Genomic DNA, 17,791 nt, shown 5'->3' with positions numbered 1-17,791 from the left:
CTGAGATTGAACCATAATTAATCTTTCTTCATTTTTATCCTTATCAAACATAGCATTGTATAAAGAGTTTTTGCTTGAATTATAGATCATTTTGATCCGGAAAATTATGACTTATCTGTGGAATGTGAGAAACTCTTCATCATGTGACCTCCCAAGTTTAATCATGGTGCAGAAGAATGCAAGAATAGAGGAAGGCTGAGCAGGAGGAGCTTGTGGCGATGCTGAAGTGCAGTACTCTGAACAATTTATAGTTCATGGAATTCACAGCACGATGTGGCTCCAGACCTTGTCAGATGATATTCCATATTGTGATTAAAATTCAGCTGAGAACGCACATTGGTATTGCCATTCCACTTCAAACCCAAAACAAGAACAAAAATAAAAATAAAAATAAAAATGCTTATGGAATAGAGTTGTTTAGCTTCCACTTCAGACCGATAAATTGCCATTCCCCTCGATGGAGCCTCCACGTACCATTTTTTGCCTGATCTCCCAGCTCATTGGGCTCTGGTGCTCCACGTATCTTTATTTTTTGCATGTATAGAGATACATTCAGTTTTATGTTAGAAAATTATAATTGAATAGACATATAGAGATATATAAATGCATACTTTTCGAAGTTGAAAGGGTATTTTTTAGAAAGTAAAAATCGAGAAACACTTTAAAAGATTTATATTTTATAGATGTTATAAATTATAAATAATTAAAATTTTTATTTTATTATTATACCTGAATAAAAGATTTATTGACAAAAATATTATAAAATATGTATTTTATTATCAAATTTACCAGCACTCTTTGATACTGTATCTATTATTTTATATTGGATACAATTGATTGATTTTTATTATTAAAAAATAGAGATATAGAGGTATATATCTATATATATATATATATAGATGCACCGTGTCCTTTTGAATTGGGAAAGCCCCATGATTTAATTGTGATTTAGGAGACACAATTGGCAGCTGTAAGTGCAAAAATACCTTTGTGAGTTATATAGTTGAATTTCTATAAGGCACTTTTCTTTTTTTAATGGACACTAATATGAAGGGTAATGATGTATTTCAAATAGAAAATTAAAAATATATCGCCATCCATTGAATTAGTTAATGGAGTCTAGGAATATATTCACGTACATTGAATCAACAAAATAGGAATTAAGAAAACTGTCTACATACATGGAAGGATAAAATGGAAATTTTGAAATGTGAACAAACACAATAATAAACTCCATACTTTTATAAATAGATTTTGATGATCATGATCTATATATTCTATACCTATGTATAAAATGAATGGAGAGGGAAAAAAATACGAGGAGAGAGAAATATATATTTAGTGATTGCTTTTGAAGCCACAGACCTTAAGAATGATACAAATGGTAATGGCAAGAGTTTTGTGTGGCGTTACCATTTACAACTTTCAATTGCACTTGTTTTTCACCATCGAGGGTGATAGTCTAGTGGTTCCAAGCTCACTCATATATGATTTGGAGACTCTCAAGTCTCGAGTATGAATCCCCAGGGAATATATGTTAAGATGGGCTCTTTGGCTTGTGTCTCTTAGAGCCTCTCTCTCTTTTTCCTTTTTGTTTTTAAATGAGATTTCTCACCTTTGCTATCTTTTCTTTTTAGTTATTTTTTTTAGCATATCAATCCAATATAAGTGTGAAAATGGACGAGAGGATCTTTATTAGGAGAGAATTACTCATTTAATTATTATTTTTTCGGAAAATAAAGTTATTTTAATTATTAGGGAGATGTTAAATTAAAAAGGAACAAGAAAGGATGGCTATCCGAAGGAAGGCTCCTCGTATTCAGTTATTGCTATCGGAGAGACACTAACCTGTATCATGAGTTATGCCTCATCGTCGTTGAAGGAAGGTTGATGATAGGGGAGGGGACTTTTCTCGAAACATTGAAGGGTAGTTTTGGTATTATGAAATATGAAGGAATATTTTGTTAAGCTTCGTACTTTAGGGTAGTTTTAGTATTTTGAAATGTGGAGAAACACTTTGTTAAACTTCGTACTTTTATATTTAGTATAGATATATTTGAATTATAAGTAATGACCTAGAATTTTTTCAAATAATTACTTGTATGTATAATATATATATGTATATATATACACATTTTAGGCCTATGTATCATACAATTTGAATAAAAGGTAAAAAAGATGGTGTAGTACAATGATGCATATCTAATTCATGAGGTCGATTCTCCATGTTTAATTTGTCAAATCTTGCCCCATTATTCCATGAGGTCGTTTTCAGATAAGAAATGGTGGGTTTTCAGGAGATGCAATGCTCAGCGATTCCAGATTTCTTTTCCTTTACTACTACATTGTCCTTACGGATGGTTTCATTGCGGTTTCCTTATCGTTTTTCTCCCGTACATGGATGCTGTATAATTGTTAGTTTCCTCACGCTTTAGCACTATGCTACGAAATTGTTATATCTTCTGTTTTTCCCTTCCCAAATTTTTACTTCCTCTGTAGATACAAAATATCGTGTCACTTTCATATGGTCCTATTGCTTTAGGATGCACGGAAAATTAGTCTAACCTAAATAATACATATATCCAATTGATTTGCATCAACTAGGTGATGACTCAAAGACTAGGTGATTTTTCCGTCTCAAGTTGTGGCGAATGAATATATTTTAGACATGATGGAAGAAGGTGATCGACTGGATGAATGAACAAATGTTAAATACAGTAGAGATGAATGAAATAATAAGTAATATATAGAACTGCATATATTAGAGATGATATAGTATGGACTTGTGGAGATGGATGGTAATGGAGTCATCCCACCCGAGTCTTAGTCTTCTTGATTAAACTCTCTTTCAAATTAGCGTGTCTTAGGGATAAGAAAGAGTCGACAGGTGAGAAATTTTACTTCGCCTTTTTTACTTTTTTTTCCTATGGAGGTCTATTTAAATTTGGAGTGTAAATTAAGGCAACTGGGTAATGGATTTCTTCTAATTACAAGTGACATATATCACATGATTTGACCATTTTCTCAAATTTATCTCACGGTTTAAAAATTACCTAAAAAGGCTCATGGCGTCCATATTATTCCAGATCTATCCCGGACGCAATTTGTCTGTCAATTTTTAATGGCGTTGCTGACGTGGAATGTAAGTGGGCCCATCCTTACCATTATGGCCCTTTACCCGGGATAGATTTGAGAAAAAAAAATTAAAACTATGGGATTGATGGATTACCATGGAGTCAAATTAGCGTTTCTCAGGGGTAAGGTGGGATCGACAGATAGCTGAGAAAATTCTCTATATCCTTACGAACGTTCCGCTGTATACTTAGTTGGAAAAAAGAAAAGAAACGGTTTGAATATTGTTGTATGTCCTTTCTAAAACTGAGATTGATGACCATAAATAATCTTTCTTTATTTTTATCCTTATTGGACATAGCATTGTATAGAGAGGTTTTTGTATGAATTACATATCATTTTGATCTTGAAAATTCTGACTTATCTGTGGAATGCGAGAAATTCTTCATCATGTGACCTCTCGAGTTTAATGATGGTGCAGAAGAATGTAGTAACAGGGGCAGGCAGGGCAGGAGCTTGTGGCGATGCTGAAGTGCAGATAGATACTCTTGAACAATTTATGTCTGTTAATGGAATTCATAGGACGATGTGGCTCCAGACCTTGTTAGATGAAAAAGGAAGATTGATCCATGAAGTGGCACCGAACTTGTAATCATTGGTGCCAATCTGTTGAGCTGTTTATTAGTGGCCTCAATTCTTTTTTAGTGGTCAGGAAGCAACGATTTGGGCCATAAATAACATGGACAGAAATGTCGGAGTCTTTGTTCTGTTGATATATTAAGGATCCTTCAGTTTCGTAGATTTAGTTCCGCAGATTCATCTCTGCCTTGAACAGGAAAATGATTGGACATAAGTGTGTCCCACTTTGTTTAATAACTCGAAAGACTCGGATTAGATGGCTTTAATTTCAATTAGATTCTTCAATATATTTATTGAGTCAAAAAGGATACTCCATATTATGATTAAGATTCAGCTGAAAAGGCACATTGGTATTGCCATTCCTCTTCAAACCCAAAATGAGAACAAAAATAAAAATGCTTATGGAATAAGGCTGTTTAGCTGTCTACTTCACCGATAAATTGCTATTCCCCTCGATGGGGCCTCCATGTACCATTTTTTGCCTGGTCTCCGATCTCACTGGCCTCTGGTGCTCCTCCTGATTATTTTGTCTTTTACAGTTAGAAAATTAAGTTGAGCAAAAACCGTGCATTTTTATGGCCATTTTATATATAAATGGAAAATCTTCCATGAAAAAGTACCTCGCAGGATTTCTCGGAGCCGCATTTCTATTCAGCCTGTTTGTTTTCCTACGCTTTTTCCTCTCAACCATTCTCACCAACCATCTCGGTCTCCCGAATTCCAGCATAATATATCCTACTGATATCCCGAGGATGAGTCCGCATCCTGATCCCATTGCCATTGCCCTCCATTCAATCCAATGCCCTTCTTCTTCTTCTTCTTCTTCTTCTTCAGGGAAAGTTGAATGCGGTGGTGACTGCTTCGAAGTATCACATGTATCTGACAACGGAGGACCGCACAGGCTGGGATTCCCGTCAAAGGAGTGGTTGAATGTATCCATTTGCGGGCCACGAGGAATCGGTCCAACAAGCTGGTTATAGGAGAGATTCAAGGTGGTGAGTGACGTAAGATCCGCAATTCCTCTGGGGATCTCCCCATCGAGCTTGTTCGAGGATAGGTCTAGCCACTCCAGATTAGTAAGCTTCCCCACAGAAGAAGGGATGCTGCCAGTCAGATTGTTGTGAGAAAAGTTGAGTCCCTTGAGTGCTTTCAGATCTCCGATTGCTTCTGGGATCTCTCCTTCAAAGAAGTTTCTTGAGAAGTCGATGGTTGTAAACACGGTCATAATTTTCACCAGCACCAACTCCGTCCCTTTCACGAACACTGTAATGGTATCTTCATAGGAGAAGCCACCCATATAACGTAAACCACCTTTCTCTTCATTCTTCATGGCTATTAAGTTGGCAATGTACTCAGCTGGCAGTTGACCGGAAAAGCTATTGTTAGAGAGGTCCAAGATGTGTAACTGAGGGAAGGGATTACTAGTTCTCTTGGAACTATCCACCGAACTATGGAACTTGTTGGATCTCAGGATAAGAACTTGCAGATTTGGAAGGGTATCCAACCAGTAAGGGAAGTGGCCCTCTAACTCATTTTCGCCGAGATCCAATACTTGCAAATTCTTGCAACATGTCAAAGATCGTGGCAACGTCCCTTTGAGTTGATTTTGACCTAAGCGGATTGTCTTGATCGAGTTGTTTCCAGGGGAAATTATCTCTGGCATCTGACCTACAACTTGATTTGCTTGGAGATCCAATACAGATAGTAAGTCAGTAAAATTCATCAGACAGTGAGGAATGGTGCCGGTCAAGAGGTTATTGGACAGGGTAATGATCAATAGCCTGGTGGCGTTGCAGAGCTGATAAGGAATGCCTCCACTAAACTCATTTTTTGAAACGGAATAGTAACCAATGGATGGTGACGGAATCGGGAGAGGTCCTTTAAAACTGTTGCTGGCTAAGTCAACAAAACTAGCAGTTGAATTCAGAAAGAAATTTATTGGCAACTGTCCGGAAAACTCATTGTTGGAGAGGCTCAAGTATGAAATTTGCGGAGGGAGGGGAATTTCAATGGCTCCATGAAACCTATTGGACTGTAAATCTACAGTCCGCACCCCGTAGACAGCGTTTAGCCAGCGCGGGAATGTATCAGATATTGCATTGTGATTGACAAATAAAATCTGCAAGCTCGTACAGTTTGCTAGAGATTGTGGCAATGGACCTTGTAACATATTGTAGCTCAAATCCAACTCGAAGAGGCGGCTTAAGTTTCCCATCTGGCAGACTGAAGATGGGATCTCGCCAGTCAAACTGTTATTTGAGGCAACGAGCAACGAGAGGCTTTTTAAATCACCCAAACATCTCGGAATGGTGCCATTGAGTCTGTTGTTTGAGAGATCGAGGTATTCTAGTGAACTGGCTTGGCAGATTGAAGATAGGATCTCTCCAGAGAAATTGTTGCTTGAGGCATCGAAGTCCACTATCGAAGGAGGAGGGTCAGGTAGAGGACCATTAAAATTGTTGTTTGAGAGGTCCAAGTTTGTCAATGTGTCCCTCCCTACTCTCCAAAACCATTCAGGAATCCCTCCACTGATCATGTTTCTGGAGAGGACCAACCCTTTCAGCTCAGCGGAAGAACTCAAGAAGTATGGGAATTTGGTCAACCTGCAAGTTGATAGATCCAGATTTTGGAGCACGGGGAAGGAACAGTTGCCATCACTTTGCAGCAACATATTCAGGTAACTGTTTTCTGTGAGGAAAAGGTACTGGATATTTTTGAGCCGCGCAAACATTTCAAAGTCCATGGTGCCGCTGAAATTGTTATGGTGGAGGTCCAAGTGGGTGAGGTGGACAAGGTTTCCAAGGGTCGGTGGGATCGGACCGGCAAATTGGGCCTCACTGAAGTCCAAAATGGTCATGGATGTCAGATTCCCCACTGAGGCAGGAACTGACCCATCGAACTCTGTCCTCGATAGATCCAAGAAGACGAGCGGACTGGTCCAGTTTTTTGTCTGGGGTAGAGTGCCCCTGAGATTATGATTACTTGAAAGAAAGAGACTGCAGAGGTTTGGGAGATGGAAGATGTCAATCGGAACTATCCCTCCCAGACGACAGCCACGAAGACTCAAAGATGTCAGACTGGAAGAAGAGAAGTTCGCTAGGGACGTAGGAGAAACTCTAGACATGTCGGTACCATCAAGAATAAGTTCTCTCAACTGTGTGAGATTATGTATAAGCCATCTGAAACTACGGTCATCTTCAATGGTTAGGTCCCAGAATCTGCCTGAGAGATCGAGTGTACTTAGGCGGGAGAGGTGAAAAATTTCTAGAGGAATGGGCCCGAAGAAGTTAGAATGAGAGAGATTCAGATGAGCCATTCTGGTAAAGATACCGAACTTAGGTGAAATTCCTTGGGAGCCATAGAAATCGTTACCGGCGAGGTTGAGCCGCCGAAGACTGGGGAGCAAAAAGAGGGTGCTGTTGGAATGGAGGGTACCTTTGAGCTGACTGCAACTGAGATCGAGCCCGATCACTCTATGTGCTGCCATTGGGTGGCAAGTGACCCCAGCCCACGAGCAGCAATCAGTGCCATTCTTCCACAAGGCCGTCTTTGGATATGAAGTAATATTGGACCAGTCGTCGCAGTGCTCATAGGAGGCATCTCTTGTGACAGTGAATGAACTGCTGAACTGAAGCAGAGCATCGCATTCATTGATATGGCTTGGATAATGTTGGGATGATGTGGTGAGAACAGCAGCAGCAGCAGATGCAAGAGGGCGTGAGATGATCAGGAAAGAGAGGAGGAAGAGGAAGAGGAAGGGGAAGACCCAAATATCTCGCATGGTCTCGTCTTGTTGGTAATACTTACTGATTGATGATGAAATTTGTTTGTTAAGTTGCGGTTGGATGGAGTGAATCACCTCCATGCATCCCTTAAATATCCATCCGAACATTATTATTATATTAATAAGAAATAATAAAGAAGTGATTAAAGAAGACGAGTGGAATTAGAGATGGGACACATGTAATCGAGGGGATGATTAAAGAAGCGAGGTGTGTTTTCTAAATTTGAAGAACTTTATGATGCTATCTCTACATTTCATATTTTCTCTTACTTTCCTCCAATATAGTCGAAGATAATATGGACTATCAAAACAAATAAAAATTAATCAGCATAGTACACCAAGTCTTGCCTATAAATTGTGATGTATAAATACTATGAGATGTTTACGTACCCACTATACTCCTAGTATTTATATGACTAAAATCACTAGTTTAAATTTAAATTTATGATATCAGTTTAAGTAAAATAATATATATAAAAAGATCTAACACAATAAACCAATACTTATATTTTTCAAAATATCTCGCATGGTCTCGTCTTGTTGGTAATACTTACTGACTGATGATGAAATTTGTTTGTTAAACATACTCATGCTAGATTTTAAGCAACAATCTTAGGAAGACATCTAATTCCACGCAACTCCCGTATCTAGCCCGGGCCGTGGCGACAACATCTTCTAGAAAAATTACACATCAAGCAATGAAAAGAAGTCATAAAGATGGGATAAAAAAAGAAGTGGTATGGCCCCACTTCGAAGCTTCCTTCCCCTTGCAGTGGAAATTAGAAATGGAAGACTCCAAAGTTTTCTTTCCTCTAAAGTCTATCGCGTCTACTATGCGGTAGATGAAGGTTGCTTTCCATGAGGCCAACATTGCTGCCTTTCACTATTCCATTCCCATTAAGTTTACCTTTTGACCATTCTCACTCTCTATGTTCTATTTGCCTAGTTCCAGGGGGCTCGTGCATGGCCATCGGATTAAACGACTCTTCCCGATCGAACGGCCAGGGGGGACTCCATGGGTCCCACGTCCACGGATGGAGCAACCTCGTCACCTATCCAGCAGCGAGGTGAGCAAGGACAACTGTGTCTTCCCTTCCCATCCCTTCCTAAGATTCTTGCTTAAATATTCATCCGAACATTATTATTACATTAATAAGAAATAATAATGAAAGTATAATTGTCTAGTTGAAAATAACTCGTGCCTACATGAAAGATTGTAAATAGCAGAAAGTATTATTCTTTTTCCTGATTATAAAGGAGGCGTGTGGACCTATTACAAGAATGTAAAATACTTAAAAAAGGGAACACGGCTAGTCGGACAGTATAAATCAAATATGAAATTTCTGAATTATCAGGTAAGGGCGTGTACCACTGCACCGTACCCCTTCTCAACAAAAAAAATGGGGTTAAAAATTCACCAAATTCACTTATGAATTTTTACTTTTATCTAACTTTGAGAATTTTTCGGTAAAAACTCAAAAATGAAAAGAAAAATTAAATGAGGGGAAGGTCTACAGTGTAATTAATTTGTTTTCACAATCATTTTTTTACTATTCGATTGTAACTATTAATGAATAAAAGTTAAATAATTGGATGGAACAGGATCTTCTCTAAAGGAGGCTGAAAGATGAAGTATCAGAGAGAGAGAGAGAGAGAAGACGAGTGGAATTAGAGAGGGGACACATGTAATCGAGGGGATGATTGAAGAAGATGGGTGTGTTTTCTAAATTTGAAAAACTTTATGATGCTATCTCTACATTTAATATTTTCTTTTACTTTCCTCCAATATAGTCAAACATAATATGGACTATCAAAACAAATAAAAATTAATCAGCATAGTACACCAAGTCTTGCCTATATATTGTGATGTATAAATGCTATGAGATGTTTACGTACACACTATACTCCTAGTATTTATATGACTAAAATTACCAGTTTACAAATTTAAATTTATGATATCAGTTTAAGTAAAATAAAATATATAAAAAGATCTAACATAATAAACCAATACTAATATTTTTCAAAATTATCTAATAAATAAACTTTGAATAAAAAAAAAAAAAAAAGAAAATGAGTGGGTCAATGTAAAGCATTGGACAGGTTAGAGAAAGAGAGAAATAGGGAATGAAAGGGAGAATGTGAAAAGTGGTGGGGGAGAAAATACGACAGTTAATTATGTACAATTACAAGTATCCTTAACCTAATGGCAGTTATTAATTAGGAATATTTTGCTAAGGATATTTTGGGAAATTCAAAGTTATACCACTGTACCTTTCTCCAATTTTTTTGCTGGATGAAAAAAATTGGAAAGATTATGGACTAATGATGAGCCATACTTTTCTCCAATTTAGTAGTGTGAACTAATTATTAGAATTAGAATTTCATGAAGATTATTTAAATTGATACTTGACAACTTAAAAGATTATGATCTGACTCCATGAAAAAAATTGACAAGCATTACTATATGAGAAAGATCATGTAAATCTATTATTTGAAAAAATACGAACTTACTACTTCATGTATTTCTATAAAAATAATCATCAATGAAAATAAAAGAGATTCAAATAATATAAACTTCAAAATTTTAAATATATTTTTATTAATTAAGTTAGGTAAACTTGTTTTTTATTTTTTCTCATGAGAATCATTTTGTTTGAATAGCAAGATTTTGTTCTTTTTCATTTTTTGGCATCGAAATATAGAAATAAGTAATGGAAAACTAAAGAAGTGAGATTTCATATTTCTTGGGTACCCATTATCATTTTTTATCATATAATGTACAGTGTTTAGAAATTTTTTTTTTCGGCGTATACCATGGTATCCGAAAGTCTATCGGGCCCCCACTAAGCCAGTTTGAAGTGGATCGGCCCACCAAAGGGTAAAATTCTTTTAGCATGAGTCCTTTTTTTTCTTTGAAATAATTTTAAGAGTGAATATTTTACAGTAAAGATGGAAATAGTTTTGTGTCTATTGATTTTTTCAATGGAATTAAAGATGAAAATAGTTTTGTGTCTATTGATTTTTTTCAGTGGAATTTTGTGTCTACTGATTAAGAAATTAATAAATGAGAATTCAGAGAGTGATCTAAGGATTCCACCCAAATTAGTTAAAAGGTAATTAATTTGGTATAGAGGCAATTTTGGCAAGATGAACAATAAATGGGGTGGATTAGCTATAGAGAGTGGAAATAGTCCTAGCAAGGGTAAAATGCATATAAAATTATGGGATTTCTCCATTTTCCTAGAGAAATTAAACATTTCAAATTTGAAAAATAAAATAATGTGTTTTCATTTTTTCCCAAATCAAACCAACTTGTTATTTTTTTAATTAATTTGTATTCAAAGCTAAAATTAAAAAAAAAGATTGAATGAAGGTTAAATTCAGATTTTACTTAAATTATTTGGTGGCCCTATAGCTGACGTTAATCATTTTATCATCTCTTTGGCACGTGAATGATCAAAAAGGTCTCTCTCTGATCAGAGAGATAATTGACTAAGTTGTTTGACCGGAGAAAGAGGCCACAATAAATGAGCTAAAGGGGACAGACAAGATTAACAATAAAGGAATTAGGGCGAATTTGATTTCAATTTGAGAGACAATGCAATATGTTTTCCATGGTGGCGATGTAAAAGATCCATAGCAACATAAATCATCATATTGATCATTTAAAAGAATGAAGTAAAGGTCGACATGGTGTTCGTTTCAAAAAAATTATAATATTTAAGGCCACATGATTGCTTGGTGTGCTCTTATTTTGCCTATAGTCCTGATGAAAAAGAACCAGAGCATTGTAAATCATCAAACTGATCATGAAACAATAGAAATAAATGTCGACTTGGAGTTTCCCAAATAAAAGTTTTTTGGGAAGAATATTTTCTTACCTTTAAATTTTTAAAGATATTTAATGGTAAGATCCAAATAAAGCAAAATGTCTTTTTAATTTTCTGATGAGGAACTATCAGTTATATAATAAATCAAGAATTTTTAAATTTTCAGAACTTAATGGATACTTCTTAATAAAATATGTATATATCAGGGCATTTTTATATAATTTTGAGAACATTTTATAATCTACATAAAATTTTATAGTCTTGAATTTTTTATAAGACAAAAAACTGTATCTAATCACATCAGTATAATATTAAAATAAATATAATTAGTATATATTATATATAATAAGAACATATTAAATAAACATATATATTTCTAATAATTTATGGTTGTGTAGGCAATCTTTAATATTGGTGACACCCAGTTACTATCAGTGATTATATATATATCTAATAAAATATATTTTTATTTATTATAAATTACAAATGCACAAACGTTTAAAACATGCATATAACATATACTAAAATAGACAAAAAGGAAAAATAGATCATGTTCTAGACCATGCAATGCATAGGCTCCACACCTAGTATATATGGAAGTGGAGACGTGATGGTCCCCATCTGATAGCCTTAAAATATTTGGATGCCTAGGTGGACCTTTTGTTATTTTTTTTCAATTTTTATAATTATTTGACATTTTGATTTGACAAATATAAATATAATTCATTAAGATGTGATAATCTTCCAAATATTTTTTTGATTTAAATTCTTCGAAGAATACAATCCGATAAGATACGATTATCTACGAAAAATTGATAATTTTTTCTAATTTTATTTGAGATTTCATTTTTGCAAAACATATAATTAATAAAATACGATAATCTATAAAATATGTGAAGAAATTTGATTGTTTTATATATAATATTATAAAATTCAAGCCAACTAAATATTTTATATTTCATAATTTCTTTTATATTTCAAATTTAATTCTAAAATTTTAAACTAGTGCCAGTCCAAAATTTTGTCAATCTTTCTAGTTTTTATATATAAATCTAATTTTCTTACTTTTAAAATTGTTACAGCGCTATTTAATAATTAAATGTTTTTCATTTTTATTTTGAATAAATATAACTTGAGAAAATTTCGGTATGTACAAACTATTTTTATAGTAATTTTTCTATGTAAAATTTGGAAAGCTTTTCAAAAGTTTGATTTCCAAATTTTAAATTCGATATCTTAATAATATTATGATAGATATGGCATTTACATAATAATTTGTAGGATTCTTTAACTAGGTTTTCATTTTATTATAAATACAGCATGCCACTAAGTGAATGTCACCAATCTTATTGTCAGAAAATACTGTTACAATTTGAAAATAATTTCGTTATTTGGGCCAATAACTGTTTAATATACAAACGTATTAATTTATATTCAAATTTCTTTTAGCATATCTTATAATGTTTTTAGAGAGCTAATAAAAAATAATGATTTCAGAAGTTTGGATGAGATTCTTCATGATGAAGAAATAAAAAATTCTTCTTACTTATTTTTACTTTTTAATGAATATAATATCATATTTCTGCTTGTATATTTTCTTTAATTTTTATTTTAATCAAAAAACTCAATTCATGCAAGTGTTATGAAAAAAAAATTGACCAACATGGATTATTTTTAAATTATTGATAAATCTCAATTTTATATTTTGTTTGATCATTTTTTATAATATTATTTAATAATATAATTATGACTTTTTATTTAAATAGAAGTTTTCGATGAAATATGGTTATTCCCATATATATATATATGTTTTAAACATTTTCAAGTTATATACATAGCATATTTATTTTAAATTTTTTTTTGAATTTTTAAATAAATATATTATGTACTATTCTGTGCAACTCGAGGACTTCATGCCTAGTGCATACGTGTGTGGTGTGTGTGTGTATATATGCATATTAAAGCGGAGATACGGTGGGTCTAGTCAACTAGCTTCAAATACCCAGAACACTAAATGGGATTTTCTTATCATTATTGTTTCTATTTTTAGTTTTTATACTTATTTTTACTGAAAATGATTTTTAAAAGGATTTCTGAAAGATATTTTATGATAAATTTGAATAAAATACAACATTTTTCTAATTTTCGGATGATATATTATTAGTTACATAACATTTGATGAATTTTCTATTTTTTTATTTTTGAACATTTTTGTATTTTATTTTTGTATTTTTAAAATTTTTTATGGGGGTCGCGCAAGCTATGGTCCACGTGTGGAGAAATTGGTCGATAGTAACGTTCGTTAAGTTCACGTTAGCAAATGGATGAAAATATGTTAATTGAGCGGATGATAGGCTTTTCTATTTTGAGACAAAATAAAAACTGGCAGTTTTATTACAAAAAAGAAAAGAAAAGAAAGGCCAAATTTGAGAAATTTCTCAAAACCTTGAGTTGTTTTATGTATTTATGCTTTAATAAATCACAAATTTCTAAAATTTTAAAATTAAAAGAATATTTTATGATAATATATATTTGGGTGGGCAATCTTCTTTATAGCTTTTTTACTTTGTTCGCGAAATTCAATTAACATCGACCATATGTATCCAATATGATTTTTTTTTATTGATTGTAAATTACAATTCACAACAATTTGAAACACACATTTTATATATAATAAAATTGATAAAAGCATACAAGCTCCACATTTTAAATCCACATTTTCTATTATGTGCAACATACAAGCTCCACGACTAGTGTATATATATAGATGAAAGCAGTGTGCTATGGCTTTGGTTGATGACCACAAATTGCACTTATCACTCAATTCATGAAATTTTCTCAAATTTTCTCGAATATATATATATATATATATTATTTAATAAGTTTTTTGAAAATTTAAAATCTTTTCTTTTAATGTTGATGATCTCACAGATTTTGAATTACCGGAAGCCTAAATTAATTTTATTTTGATAAAATGTGGTTCTCTACCTTATTATTTTTTAAAACTTTTCAGATTTATCCGCATAATACATCTCAAACTTTTAAATTTTGAAAACTTGCGTAATATTATTTGATATAATATATTCGCCCTCGACGGTCTTTTTACTTTCATCCTGATCAGGTGATGAGGGCTTTCCATCAAAAAAGGGAAGCGTGATGAGGGCAGTTTTGGTCCTCCAATTGACTTTCCCGTTTACGTTGTCTTTACGGAGGTTTGCTACATCGGGGATTGACTGAACAAGGCAATGAACTTCACTATTCAATATTAAACCTTGATTTCACGACATAGATACTCTACATGCGAAATTTCGATTAACGATTCCAAATTTCTTTTTCTTTGCTACTACACTGTTCTTACGGATGGTTGCATTGCGCTTTCCTTATTGTTTTTCTCCCGTACATGGATGATGTATAATTGTTAGTTTCCTCACGCTTTAGCACTCTGCTACGAAGTTGTAATATCTTCTGTTTTTCTCTTCCCAAATTTGTACTTCCTCTGCAGATGTAAAATATTGTGTCACTTTCAGATGGTCTTACTACTTTAGGATGCATGAGAAATTAGTCTAATATAAATGTATGTATATCCAATTAAATCGCATCAATTAGGTCATGACTCAAAGACTAGTTGATTTTTTCAGTCTCAAGTTGTAGTGAATGAGTATATTTTTAGACTTGACGGGAGAAGGTGATCGACTGGATGAATGAACAAATGTTAAATATAGTAGAGATGAATGAACTAATAAGTAATATATAGAACTACATATATTAGAGATGATATAATATGGACATGTGGTGATGGATGGTAATGGAGTCAACCCACCCGAGTCTTCTTGATTAAACTCTCTTTCAAATTAGCGTGTCTTAGGGATAAGTGAGAAATTTTTCTTCGCCTTTTTTACTTTTTTTTTCCCAACGGAGGTATATTTATATTTGGAGTGTAGACTAAGGCAATTGGATAATGGATTTTTTCTAATTAGAAGTGACATATATCACATGATTTGATCATTTTCTCAAAATTCATCTCACGTTTTAAAAATTATCCAAAAAAACTAATGGTGTCCATGTTATGCCAGATCTATCCCGAAGGCAATTTGTCCATCAATTTTTAACGGTGTTGCTGACGTGGAACGTAAGTGGGTCCATCCTTGCTATTGTGGCCCTTTGTCCGCGATAGATTTGAGAAAAAAATTAAAATTATGGGATTGATAGATTATCGTGGAGTCAAATTAGCGTTTCTTAGGAGTAAGGTGGAATCGATTGACAGCTGAGAAAATTCTCTATATCCTTACAAACATACCGCTGTATACTTAGTCGGAAAAAGAAAAGAAACGTTTTGGATATCGTTGTATGTCCTTTCTAAAACGGAGATTGATGAACCATAAATAATCTTGATTTGTTGTTATCCTTATCGAACATAGCATTGTATAAAGAGGTTTTTGCATGAATTACAGATCATTTTGATCCGGAAAATTCTGACTTATCTGTGGAATGCGAGAAATTCTTCATCATGTGACCTCTCGAGTTTAATGATGGTGCAGAAGGATGCAGTAACAAAGGCAGGCAGGGCAGGAGCTTGTGGCGATGCTGAAGTGTGGATAGATACTCTGAACAATTTATGACTGTTAATGGAATTCATTGGACGATGTGGCTCTAGACCTTGTTAGATGAAAAAGGAAGATTGATCGATGAAGTGGGCACCGAACTTGTCATCATTGATGTCCATTTGTTGAGCTGTTTATTAGTGGCCTCAATTTTTTTTCAGTGTCCAAATTTCTTTTTCTTTGCTACCACACTGTTCTTACGGATGGTTGCATTGCGGTTTCCTTATCGTTTTTCTCCCATACATGGATGCTGTATAATTGTTAGTTTCCTCACGCTTTAGCACTCTGCTACAAAATTTTTATGTCTTATGTTTTTCCCTTCCCAAATTTTTACTTCCTCTGTAGATATAAAACCTTGTGTCACTTTAGGATGCATGGAAAATTAGTCTAACGTAAATAGTACGCATATCCAATTAATTCGCATCAACTAGGTCATGACTCAAAGACTAGTTGATTTTTCTATCTCAAGTTGTGGTGATTGAATATTTTTTTAGAAGTGACGAGAGAAGGTGGTCGACTAAATGAATGAACAAATGTTAAATACAGTAGAGATGAATGAACTAATAAGTAATATAAAGAACTACATATATTAGAGATGATATAACATGGAAGTGTGGTGATGGAAGGCAATGGAGTCAACCCAACCGAGTCTTCTTGATTAACCTCTCTTTCAGATTAGCGTAAGAAAGAATCCACTGGTGAGAAATTTTTCTTCGCCTTTTTGACTTTTTTTTCCCTACGGAAGTCTTTTTATATTTGGAGTGTAGACTAAGAAAGAATCCTTTTTCTTTGCCTTTTTCACTTTTTTTTCCATAAGGTCTATTTATATTTAAAGTGTAATTAAGGCAACTGGGAAATGAATTTCTTCTAATTACAAGTGACATATATTATATGGTTTGACCATTTTTCAAATTTATCTCAGGGTTTAAAAATTATCCAAAAAAGGCTCATGTTGTCCATGTTATTCTAGATTTATCCCCGAGACAATTTGTCTGTCAATTTTTCACGGTGTTGCTGATGTTGAACGTAAATGGGCCCATCCTTGTCATTGTGGCCCTTTGCCCGGGATAGATTTGAGAAAAAAAATTAAAACCATAAGATAGATTTGAGAAAAAAATTAAAATCATAAGATAGGTTTGGGCCCACTTACATTTCATTGATTGACAAAATGTCGTTGTGATAGATTTGGAACAAGATGTAAGCCATAGGCTTTTTGAGTAATTTTTAAAGCATGATATAGATTTGAAAAAAGAGTAAAATCATAGGATAAATGGCATAAAAATCCCTTTAATTTAATATATTTTGGAAAATTTTATTTAAATAATGAATTTACTTAATTGCATGAGCAGTAAAAGATAAATTGCAACCAATTGAAAGGGTCAGCGCATTTAGAGTTGAGCGTTTAAAATTTACATGGCATTATACGTAGGATATTGTATTTCGCCATATTACATACTGTATAGAATATATAGATATTGAATAGAATATATAGATATAACTTAGAGTCAACATCAATATAATCTTTAGTGGCTAATATTCCTTTTTTATTCATTTAACAATAGCACGTGCATAAAAAAAATTGATGAAAATAACAAAATAAAACAGATAATATTTAGTTATTATATATGAGAGAGTTATGCCAATGAAATATCAGAGAGAAATACAAATAGAGAAAATCAAGTTGAGATATGAAAGAAAATATATATTAACCAAGAATTTGATTTTTGGTCGATGCCCATAGCTTAATGATAAATTTAATGTACAAAGCTTATAATGATGAATATGTGTATTAATTAGTTTAACATCAAAGAAATACTCGTTAAAAATTGATAAAAATGATAAATTATTGTTTTTTCCTCAATAAT

At 33.5% G+C, this 17,791-nt stretch overlaps 1 protein-coding gene across 1 annotated transcript; it reads right to left on the bottom strand.

Annotated features, from left to right (window-relative positions):
- Window positions 1-4,004: 4,004 nt before the first annotated feature.
- Window positions 4,005-7,677, bottom strand: LOC116213046 (receptor-like protein 9DC3). Its single transcript, XM_031547852.1, has 2 exons — window positions 4,332-7,677; window positions 4,005-4,228 (listed from the first exon to the last, which is right to left on the bottom strand). The coding sequence occupies exons 1-2, from the start codon at window positions 7,601-7,603 to the stop codon at window positions 4,207-4,209; spliced, it is 3,294 nt and encodes a 1,097-aa protein (XP_031403712.1). The 5' UTR covers window positions 7,604-7,677; the 3' UTR covers window positions 4,005-4,206.
- Window positions 7,678-17,791: the final 10,114 nt, after the last annotated feature.

The sequence above is a fragment of the Punica granatum genome, chromosome 7 (assembly GCF_007655135.1).
Source record: "Punica granatum isolate Tunisia-2019 chromosome 7, ASM765513v2, whole genome shotgun sequence".
In the NCBI taxonomy this organism is placed as follows: domain Eukaryota; kingdom Viridiplantae; phylum Streptophyta; class Magnoliopsida; order Myrtales; family Lythraceae; genus Punica; species Punica granatum.
The sequence above is the reverse complement of the archived record's forward strand: the minus strand, read 5'-3'. Positions and strand labels throughout refer to the sequence as shown.

Excerpts from the sequence above, each read along its gene's own strand:
- LOC116213046 (XM_031547852.1), bottom strand. The coding sequence starts at position 7,603 with ATGTTCGGATGGATATTTAAGGGATGCATGGAGGTGATTCACTCCATC. Across the intron at positions 4,229-4,331 it reads GCTCCGAGAAATCCTGCGAG|GAGGAGCACCAGAGGCCAGT; the intron begins GTACTTTTTCAT and ends CAAAATAATCAG.